Below are 11,700 nucleotides of genomic sequence, written 5' to 3'. Positions count from 1 at the left end.
AGCCCCTAAACACTCACTTCCTAATGCTACAATATTGTGGGTTAAGACTTTTATAAGAAATGTTGGAGGTATATATAAACACTCAGTTCATAGCATATAGTACATAATTAGCTGATTAGATTTGAATACTGCATCTTTTTCTGTCTCCAAGGAAAACACTTATCCACTGAAGGTAGACAGAACCTTACAGTGAAAAAATAGACAAACGTATTCTAACATATAAGCCCAGGAAAAGAGCAGGTGTCACTACTCTAATATCTGATAAAACATAGCTTCAAATTAAAATTGGTCAGAAGAGATAAAAAGGCCACTTTATATGGACAAGGGGAACAACCCATTCAGAAGGCATTACATGTCTAAACATACACACCTGGAGACTTAGAAGTGGATCAATGATTGAAAGTTCTCCTGTAGGCAAGGTGGTGGTGCACACCATTAATCCCAGCACTGGGGAGGCAGACAGAGGCTGAGGCAGGCAGATCTCTGTGAGTTCAAGGCCAGCCTGGTCTTTAGAGGTAGTTCTAGGACAGCCAAGGTCAGGGAAACCCTGTCTTGTGTGTTTATGGGGTGTTCTGTTATACTTAGCTGGCAGTGGAGACACCATGATTATTAAGATGGTTTTCCCAGGGCAAGACCTACCTATTGCACTTGCAGGTGCTGACCCCTTCAATTTTCCCAAGTGTGGGAAACTCAACTGTTTAATTTGTAGTTGGAGAGTGTTTGTGCCCCACTGGGTTAAAACAATGCTCTTGTAGAAGACCTGCTTGTGTTTCATTCCCAGCCCTGCATGGTGGCTCACAACTGGCCATGACCACCATTCAAGGGGATCTGAGAGCCTCTTCTGGCCTCTACAGGTGACAGACATGCATGTGATACACAGACATGCATGTAGGCAAACACTCACAAACATAAAACAAAAATAAATCTTTATAAACATACACATATAACACAAGTGTTCCCAATTTCAAAAACAAATACTACTAGCTATAAAGTGAAAAAAAAAAAAGGCCACTGCATAGTAATATGGGTATTTCAATATCCTACTCTTACCAATGTGCAGCTATCCCTACAAAAACTAAATAAGCAGGAACATTGGCATTACATGTTATCATAGATCAGATGAACCTAACAGACATCTACAGAACATTTCATCTAAGCAGTGCAGAATCTACATTTTTATCAGCAGCCCATAAAACTTCCTCCAGAATAGAACATGTTCCATATTCGTAGCAAGTCACAACAAATGTAAGAAAATTAAAATAACTTCCTTTTTTCAAAAATGTAACTTATTTACTTTTGTGGGGAGCATGCATGTATCACCACACACACGTGGAGGTCAGAGGTCAGGGGTTGTCGGAGTTGGTTCTTTCCTTCCCCTGGAAAGGGGAAGGCAGCGAGCGGGCAAGCTCGGTGACTGGAACAGCCAGCATCTCTTTATTTACTGTCTTTTCTTTCTTTCTTTCCTTCTTTCTTTCTTTCTTTCTTTCTTTCTTTCTTTCTTTCTTTCTTTCTTTCTTTCTTCCTTCCTTCCTTCCTTCCTTTCTTCCTTCCTTCCTTCCTTCCTTCCTTCTTTTCTGAGTCAGGCTCTCCATGTAGCACTGGCCGGCCTGGAACTCACTGTGTAGACTAGGCTGACCTAATAGAGATGCACCTGCCTCTGCCTCCTAAGAGCTAGAATTAAAGACATGCATCACCACACCCACAAGAACTCCACATCTTAAACAGCAAGCACAAGGAAAAGAAAGGAAACTGGTTGGAGCCTTTAAATTTTCTATTTATTTATTTATTTATTTATTTTGGTTTTTTCGAGACAGGGTTTCTCTGTATAGCCCTGGCTGACCTGGAACTCACTCTGTAGACCAGGCTGGCCTTGAACTCAGAAATCTGCCTGCCTCTGTCTCCCAGAGTGCTGGGATTACAGGTGTGCGCCACCACTGGCCAGCTTGCCTTTAAATTTTCAAGGCCAGAATGTCTCTCTGATTTCTTCTTCTAGCAAGACTACACCTAAGCCTCCCCCCTAAACAGGGCCACCAACTGGGGACCAAGTAATTAAATGCCTGAGACTGTGGTGGGGGCATCTCATTGAAACCTCACGGTTCCAGTCACCCACCGGCCCTGCCTGGCTCGTTAACCATAGCATAAGTCAAAATGCATTAGCTAAGTTCAAAAGTCCCCATGGTCTTTTCATCTTAACACTGTTTAAAGGTCCAAAGCCTCTGAGACTCAAGGCAATTTCTAATTGTTACCTCTTGTAAATAAAAAAGTAAATGACATACTTCCAACATATAACAGTATAAAGTATATGTTACATACCATTGAGAAACTACCAGACCAAAGCAAGACTGAAACCCAGCGGGGCAAACACCACGTTCTCTGGGTCTGTGTGCAGTATCAAGGTGCTCAGTTCACTCTACCCTTCCAGCAGTTTTGTCTGTAATATACTTTTTTTCTCACCTGTGTGCAGTTCTTCTTGGTAGATCCCCCATGGCTCTGGCATCTCCAACGTCTAGGAGTCTCCACTGAAACCCAGGCTTCGCTTTCACAGTGTCAGTCAGCACCCGCCCTCAGGGCTTACACACAGCCCCTTCAGTCACGTCCACGCCATGACTCCACTGCCACACTGTGAGGACACTACTGTCAAGTCCACACAGCCTCTTCAGTCACATCCACGCCATGACTGCACTGCCACACTGTGTGAACAGTACTGTCAAGTTTAGTTGCCAACTTTAGATGTTCCTTGACTTAACTCACATTTGCGGGAGCAGACAATCCCTCAGCCTTCTCTGCGTTGGCTTGGCTGGGCGGGTCATGCCTCCAGGCCAGCTTCCCTGGGTTCCAGTGCTAGAGGCCTCAACTTAATCTCCTTGTCTCTTTCTGTATAAGCCTTGGCTGCAACATTAAATTCCAGGTACTTTTTCTTTTCAAACTGTAACCTTTTTATTTATTTATTTCTTCTCTACTAAGGCAAGCTATAGATTCAATGCAACCCCCATAAAAATCACAGCACAATTCTTCATAGACATGGAAAGAGCAATTCTCAAATTCATCTGGAAAGGCAAAAAACCCAGAATAGCGAAAACAATTCTTAACAACAAAAGAACTTCTGGGGGAATCACCATCCCTGACCTCAAGCTGTTTTTTATTACAGAATGCACAAGACTATTTATTGATAATTATACAACAGTTAATATTAAACTGTCTTGACATCTTTTCCCTCAAAGAAATGAATCCATTAATTTTAAATTTAGCCTCAGGCAGGTTATTAGGACAAGGGCAGAAGCCGCCATATATGTTCACCAGGATGTCACAAGAATGGCTTCTAGTCCAGTTGCTGTTATGTTCCCTCTGAAACATGTTGATCTGAGCCTCCACAGTTCTCCTTGCAGTAGAAATATCTTCATGAAAAGAGGGCATGAGGACAAAACAGCTCTGAGCTGTGTATGATGACTCACCTTCAGTGGTGCCTTGACTGGAGTTATCACCATCTAGGAGACTGTGGATGTGCTGATTAGCGTATTTCCAGAGGTTAATTGATGGAGGAAGATCCACCACGACTGTGGGAGGATCAATACCATGGGCTGGGGACCCAGACCAAATACAAAGGAGCAAACTGTCTAAACGACGGCATCCTTCTCTCTGCTTCTCTGTGACAGCTCTGTTCAGCCATGCCATTCCTCGCACTGCGGATGGACTGACACCTTTGAAATAATGAGCCTCAGAAGAGGAACACTCCTCCACTGCTGGTGGAGTTGCAAATTGGTACAACCACTCTGGAAATCAGTCTGGCGGTTCCTCAGAAAACTGGGCATGTCACTTCCAGAGGACCCTGCTATACCACTCCTGGGCATATACCCAGAGGATTCCCCAGCATGTAATAAGGACACCTGATCCACTATGTTCATAGCAGCCCTATTTATAATAGCCAGAAGCTGGAAAGAACCCAGATGTCCTTCAATGGAAGAATGGATACAGAAAATGTGGTATATTTACACAATGGAGTACTATTCAGCCATTAGAAAAAAATGAATTCATGAAATTCTTAGACAAATAGATGGAGCTAGAGAACATCATACTAAGTGAGGCAACCCAGTCTCAAAAGATCAGTCATGGTATGCACTCACTGATAAGTGGATATTAGCCTAGAAACTTGGATTACCCAAGTCATAATTCACATATCAAATGATGTCCAAGAAGAACGGAGGAGTGGCCCTGGTTCTAGAAAGGCTCAGTGCAGCAGTATAGGGCAATTCCAGAACAGAGAAGTGGGAAGGGTGGATGGGGGAACAGGGGGAGGGAAGAGGGCTTATGGGACTTTCGGGGAGTAGAGAGCCAGGAAAGGGGACATCATTTGAAATGTAAATAAAAAATATATCAAATAAAAAAAATAAAAGTGATATTTGAACAGGGGGAAAAAAAAGAAATAATGAGCCTCAATAAATTCCTTCTCAAACAAAAATGAGGTTAAGGAAGATGCTCATATTTGGCTTAGAGAACTGGAAAGATGGAGAAGTTCTTGGGAAAAATACGCAACAATGGGCAGAGGGAAGCGTGGGGGGGCTTGTGATGACAGGTTAGTTGGGGAGAGCAGAACGTCTGGGCCCTGAAGACAGGGAAAGAAGAGGTGACAGCCTCCCCTGCTGACCTGAATGGAGTGCACAGTTCTCTTTGTGACTAGGAAGAGGACTCACTGTCTCCAAGGTGATATACATAATTCCTGGCCACTTATGGTGGTTGTGCTTCTTACTGTGATGACAGTCGATAGGTCACTGACCCAGTCTCCTAGTGCGGCATGAGAAATCCCCTGGGTAGCTTCTTATTCTCAAATACAGAAAGGACCTTAAGTAAAAACTAAGGAAAACTGACTAGAGTTTGGGCTTCGGTAAAGAATAGTGTATTGACAATGGTTTGCTGATTGTGGAATCAGGGTACCACATTCTGCTAAGATGCTAATAATGAAGGGGCACTGTGGACTTCACCAGGACTGACAAAGCCACCTCAGGGGAAGGGTTTATTTTGGCTCTAGTTTCTTGGCAGGAAGCACAGTGGTGTCCTTGGCAACTAAAGGGACTCCTGCTTGTGAAAACTCAAGCAACTTGCTTCACCCTCAGACAGCACAGACCTCAGACTATAACCGTGTGTGCCTCTAACTCAAAAGCCCCACCCCATGACTGTCGGATCCCATTTCAAAAAGATCTCACAACCTCCATGCCTTGGAGACCATCTTTTCAAACATTGGGACCAAGAAAGAAAACCCTAAAGAGACAATTCCTTTATGTCTTGTTTACAGTCGTTTACAGTCTGGTGCCATGTATTACCAGGGGCTAGTTCCAACTCTCTTCCAGTCTGAGGATGATTTGACTGGGTTGGGAGCTTAGTCCTTCAAATTCATGTGTCGATGGTATTTGGAGGTCGGTACGTAGGCCACTCAGCTTCTTTGGCTATGACAAAACAGCTGGCATAAACAATTTAAAGGAATGAGAGACTTATTCTGGACTGTGGTTTCAGAAATTTTAGATTACAGTGGCTTGGTTCCACTGTCGTGGGACTGAGGCAGGACAGAACATCAAGGGGAGAAGGAACACTTTATCAGAAATGCTTACCTCATGATGACCAGGACGCAGACACGCGGTGCCAGGACAAGATACAGCCCTTAAGAACTTGCACATAATGGTCTATTTTGTTCCCCGAGACACCACTGCCAAATATGGTTTTACTACTAATTGATTCCCTTAGTTTTATTTTTGAGATATGTATAGTTTGAATTCCTACAATTAATTCAACTATTTTCTTTCTTGTTTTTAAACAGGGTCTTAGTATATAGTCCTGTCTGGACAAGTTCTGTGATCAAAAGCATGCAATACTATCCTAGATTATTTTCTTTCTTAATGGATTCTGTGACTTTGCAAACTTTTCTCCTGCCCACCTTTTATACTGCTGACTTGCTCCTCTGTGTCCGGTGAGGCTACTGTTACAGCTTCTAATTTTATGTTGATTAGTGGGGTTTTAATTTCATGTTACTATCCATCTATCCTGGTCTTAAAAAATACACTTTAACAGAGCCATGGTATTAGGTGTCTTCTGAAATAGATCTGCTGAATGGACTAATACATTTTGAAGGATTAATGAATCCAAAACCTGTCGTAGGCTCAATATGCACTGGACCACCGAGAGGCACCCCAGATCGTCCCTTTATTATTAAAGATTTACTTTTTTATCTTTGAGATTGCCTAGTTAATCTTTATTGTTGTCTAGAAGACCAGACTTGATGTCTCTAAGTTAGATCTCACTGTTGGCCACACGGGAGTCTGCTTCCAGGGATGGCAGGGAGGTATCTGAGAGACAGTGGTAGTCATTCACAATCTCATTATCTCTGTTTTTCTGGGCCTCCACCGACTTTGAGAGTCCAATATCATCCTTCAGTGTAGTGGTGTTTGTGACTGGTTCTGACCCATGACATCAAGTGTTTTGGTTTTTTTTCTAAATTTTGTTCAGATGTTTCAGCCATTCTAACTGTGCTGTGTTTCAGTATGCCCATCTGTAACAAAACTTTGCCCGGGGAGACACAACACACATCTCCTCACTAGAAATAGGAGCTCACAACAAACCAAAGTCTAGGTGCTGCCCAAGTTGAAGCGTGTCCTTCCAAGTGCTTAGTTTGTCTAAATCACCACCAGCAGTTGGCAGGGTTTTGCCTCTTCAAGGTAGCTAGTCTCCAAAGTCTTCACAGCTCACCTGAGCTCCATCTCAGAGGAACTCTCAGCGTTTATTGCCTACTCTGGTGAGAGGGGCCTAGTGAATCTGGTCAGTTTCAAGGACTTCCTGAAACTCCTTTGAGTTTTTTGATTGGTTTTGGTTTTTTTGAGACAGGGTTTCTCTGTGTACTCTAGGCTGTCCTGGAACTCACTCTGTAGACCAGGCGGGCCTCCAATTCATAAGCGATCTGCCTGCCTCTGCTTCACAAGTGGTGCAACTAAAGATGTGAGACACCACACCGCCTTGCTCCTTTTAGCTTTTTACCTTACTATTTAAGAAGCTTCCCCTAGGGCTGGAAAGATGTCTCTAGCATTAGGAGCACTGACTGCTCTTCCAAAGGTCCTGAGTTCTATTCCCAGCAACTATATGGTGGCTCACAACTACCTGTAAAGGTATCTGATGCCTTCTACTGGTGTGTCTGGAAACTACAGTGTACTCATATAAATAAAATAAAAAAAGAAGTTTCCCCTCAGAATAGAATGTTTCAATCCTTCAGGAAACTGTTATGCAACACCTGGATCTGAGTCCCTGATTTCTGTCTTTCTCCAGTATCCCTACCCACAGCTGTCTATACTTTCCCTTGGCTTTTAATTTCTTTAAAACAATTAAGTGCAAATATTGTATTTTGTCTGTCTTTTCACTCTGGAAGCACGGTTGGCTCCATGCTATAGATATTCAGCAAATCTTGAACAAACCTCTAATTAGGGGATTCAATGCCTTGTTTTTTGGTTTGTACTTATTTATATGTCATACTGTTAGGTATGTGTCATGAGCAAGAAGGTAGATATATGTAGTTAGTATAACAAAAGTTAAATTTTATTATGCTGAGGGTCATCAGACAAGGTTTGCAATCTAAATTTCTTACAGTCCTAAGCCTTGTTTCCCCAAGGTCACCTGTGTGACCCATCTTAGCTTCAGGTTAGGTCTACTCTCCAACAGAGGTTTCTGATTTGAGCATCAGGATCCTGGGAGAGATTCTCTAGCCACAGAGCAGATCAAAGTGCATCTCTCCAGATGTGTAGAGCAAAGCATTGCTTTTGGTCTCCGCTTATATTCTGTCCAGTGGGCATCATGGGGTTTTAGGAGTGTGTCTGGTTATCTTGTATGAGTGATGTCACTGGGCTCTAGTTATCAGGAGCAGCCTTGGATGCTGTGGGGTTCCTAGTCTATTTTTATTTGTCTAAAAGGCATTTTTTTTATTATGCTCATTATAGGGTGGGATTTTTTTGTGGTTCTGGGTCATGCTTTTTGGTTTTTGCCCCACTCTGATTGTCTAAGTTCATCAGAGTGCAGAATGTGGGCCATGTATTCCTAAATGTCTGTTTCAGGGGTCCCGTGGTTGGTAGGTGTAGTGAGTCCTCTGATCTCAAGCCAAGCCTCTGGTCCCGTGCGAGTTGGTTCTGGACCAGGCACAACACTGGGACAGAGGTGGGACTCTGGGGGTCCTTATGCCTAAATTCCAACCTAGCTTTCTAGAGCTACCCAGCGCTTGGTTCTCTGAACGCACGTGACGTCTCTCCCCCGCAGCCGCAGTGCTCCTGCCCTACCTCGCTGCTTCCGCCGCCCCCGAGACTCCGCCCTCTCTGCCAGGAGAAGCCAATCATCACGCACGCCCTTGACTCCGCCCTAGCGCCCCTCGACGCGAGCCCTTCCCTCCTCCCACTCGCTGCCCGCCCGTCAGGCAGGAAGGCTGGCTGTGGTTCTGTCGGCGGTTAGTTCTCTTCTCGGTGTTGTCCTCCTTCTTCGTTCCCGATCGCCGGTGGCGGCGGCTACACGGGTGGCGGCGCGGTTCCTGCGGGAAGCGCAGCAAAGGCAGAGCGGCAGCCGCGAAGCGTCGAGCCCAACGCGGCGGCGGCGGCGGCGGCGGCGGCTGTGCAGCCAACATGGCGGCGGCGGCGGCGGCGGGCCCGGAGATGGTCCGCGGGCAGGTGTTCGACGTGGGGCCGCGCTACACCAACCTCTCGTACATTGGAGAAGGCGCCTACGGCATGGTTTGGTGAGTGTCCGCGCTGGATTGCAGGCCGGGCCTCACGCGGTCACCCTATGCGCCCTGCCTGTGGCTGATCTGGACGCAGCCGCGGCCCTTCCCGCGCCTTGGCCTCGCGTTCCGCGGCGCCCCGGACCCCTGGCTTCTTGGCCCGCACTCCTGGAGCCCTGGCCGGAGCCCGTCCAGGTTTAGATGCTGCTCCGCGGCTTCCTGAGCTTACCCTCGTTTGCGGTTGGAGGGGCATCTCAGACTGAGGCCAGGTCTCGAAGACTCCCGAGCTTGGTCTTAAGCGCGTACTTTCGAGGCTTCTCCCTCGGGACGGGAACGGAAGTACACTATGTCCCCTAATTTATAGCATTATAGCCACCGCCTTTTGACAGTAGATTAAAACCAGGAATTCCATGAGCTGCTTGTCCGTGGTGGTGGTGGTGGCGGCGGCGGCGGCCATGGTTTTGCAAGCCAGAATAATGGGCTTGTGTGCTGAGCACCAAAATATTTTTCTTTTCTGTGTACGTGAACAGCATTCACAAAATACCTTCAGTAGAGCTAATGTTTTGTTCTACCTCAGGCTTTCTAAAAAACATTAATGATACAGTGTTGGTTGTGGATATTTTGAAATCTTGAAGTTTCAAAATGGATTTAAATATACCAATTGTGTTTGAGGAAGGATAAGCCAGTATCACTCTAGAATTATTAAGAAGTATTTGGAGTTAGATCTAATTGGACTTTAAACTACCCATCCTTACCTCAAGAGTACTTACTCTGTTTTAACAGTACTCTTGCATCCATATGCATCCATATGTTTTAGCCCGATTACTGTGATCGTTTCCCCTTTATGTTTTAGTGTTCAGGATATATATGCAGCCCTAATAGTTTTTGCACGATCTCTTCAGGATTTCCTATATGTGGAATATTGAAGTGTATAGTTTAAATTAAAACGAGTTCATTTATTGAAGGTCTCTGAGATAGTTTTAATTTTACTTAGATAACCATCTTGAGGGAAGAGAAGACACCCTTTTTCAGATAGGTGTTGAAAGGAAGTCTTTTTCCCAAGGACGAAGAACTAGAATCAGGCTTTTCTGTAGAAAGATCCCGTTTTAAGTGCTTCAGCTCTTCAGCTATTGCATGCACCTTTCCTTGATTTATTAATAATCTCAGGACTTCAGCATATTTTCCTGATGGACAAGTCTATTTCAGAAATGCATTCAAATTTGAATAGTCATAATTTTAGAAATGCCAGAAAAGGTGTATTTTCACCAAGTGTGCTAACTAGATAGAATAATTAAAGTTCTTTTTTTAAAAGACTCATGAATAGGCCGGGCAGTGGTGGTGCACTCACGCCTGCAATCTCAGCACTGTGGGAGGCAGAGGCAGGCGGATTTCTGAGTTCTAGGACAGCCAGGGCTATACAGAGAAACGCTGTCTTGAAAAGAACAACAACAACAAAAAGACTCATGAATAGTTATATTTTTATGAGCAAAGAGTTTCATAATATACAATTACGAAGATAAAAGTGAACTGGACCTGCAGGTCAAAAGAGAAATTAAAGTAGGTCACAGTTACAAGAAAGACCTTATAAAGGAATGGAGAGAGGTGCTTTCCACATGACATCTGTCTTGCTGTGTTACTGCCCCTGCCCTGATGGTGAATATGCCAGTGACTCCTAGCCTCCATACTCATGTTTACTCACCAGAGCCTCATTCTTTTTTTAAAGGCTTATTTTAAATAGGGACCAAAAAAATTTAGGATATATTAGTTGAACCCACACATGCCCCACCACCCTGATAAGATGGTTTATTTAGATCCTGGTGCTATTGACCTTTGAAGTTTATACTTGCTGTGCAGAATTCTTTTTAAAATTCAAATTTTTTAGGGGCTGGAGAGATGGCAGTTAGGAGCACTGGCTGCTCTGGGTTCAATTCCCATGGCCCCTCACACCTGTCTGTAATTACAGTTCCAGAAGATGAGCTGTTCTCATAGACATGCGTTCAGGTGAGACACTCATATGCATAAAATAAATAAAAAAATAGTTTAAGACAAGGTTTTCTGTGTTATCACCCTGGCTGTCGTGGAACTCAGTTTGTAGACCAGGCTGTCTTCCACCTGGCACCTACAAATTTTAATTTTTAAGAAAAATGCAGATATAATTGGAATTTAAATCCTAGCATTAGCTTTTAATCTCTAGATTGATAACATATCTTTGTATTTATTTAATATTCTTAACTGTATGTCATTAGTATCTGATCAGTGTTGAGTTTATGGTGACTTCATAGCCTGTCTACTTGAATAGTTGTGATCTTTAAAAAGTTGGAGAGCTGACATAGTGGTTGAGTACCTACTGCTTTTGCAGGACCCTAGTTCAGATGCCTACATCTACATTAGGTGACACTGCCACCTCCCTCCCACTGCCATCCTGCTTCCAAGGGCACCTACATGCACGTGGTGCATAGAAGACTCACTAGGGTACACACACTAAAAACTGAATTTAAGAATAACCCTTTAAAAAAGATTATTTAAGGGATTTTCAGCTGTCTTTTAAAAACAAGATTTCCCTAAAGCAGTTCTTGGAGAATCGTGCCTATTTGTTCAAGTTCCCTTGGTAGTCATTATGTAGAAGACAAAAAGATAAGATGTGGAGGTGCGGTTCAGGATAGATAGTTCAGCCATTATGAGCTCCAACCAAAATTCAGTTTCTAACAGCCTGTAACTCCAAGTACTGGATGCCCTGGCCTCTTATGGGTTTCTCTGTGTGTGCACATATATGTGTGTATATGAATACACATAATTAAAGTGTTTTTAAAAGAAGGCTATTTTGAGTTGGGGATTTAAGAGTGGGTGTGATTTTGATAGACAGATAATAGGAACAAGTAACAGCTTGAGATGTTGGGTCTAATCTTAGAAAAGTATTTAGGTAAAGCACTGTAGAGGACTCGGTAAGAAAAGTCAGTGGGAAAGAAAGC

The 11,700-nt window shown here is 43.8% G+C and overlaps 1 protein-coding gene and 1 non-coding gene across 2 annotated transcripts in view; both read left to right on the top strand.

Moving 5' to 3' along the window:
- The first annotated feature begins 577 nt into the window (after window positions 1–577).
- On the top strand, window positions 578–734 carry LOC127666445 (U1 spliceosomal RNA). Its single transcript, XR_007973638.1, has one exon. It is a non-coding gene; the product is annotated as a U1 spliceosomal RNA (small nuclear RNA).
- A 7,664-nt stretch (window positions 735–8,398) lies between these two features.
- The window catches only part of Mapk1 (mitogen-activated protein kinase 1), a 61,289-nt gene continuing 57,987 nt past the window's right edge, over window positions 8,399–11,700 (top strand). The window contains exon 1 of the mRNA XM_052158279.1: window positions 8,399–8,749. Coding sequence (XP_052014239.1) covers window positions 8,637–8,749 — 113 coding nt within the window. The 5' untranslated portion in view covers window positions 8,399–8,636. The remainder of the gene's footprint in view (window positions 8,750–11,700) is intronic.

Source organism: Apodemus sylvaticus, chromosome 15 (genome assembly GCF_947179515.1).
Source record: "Apodemus sylvaticus chromosome 15, mApoSyl1.1, whole genome shotgun sequence".
Classification (NCBI taxonomy): Eukaryota; Metazoa; Chordata; class Mammalia; order Rodentia; family Muridae; genus Apodemus; species Apodemus sylvaticus.
This window is presented reverse-complemented; position numbering and strand designations above follow the sequence as displayed.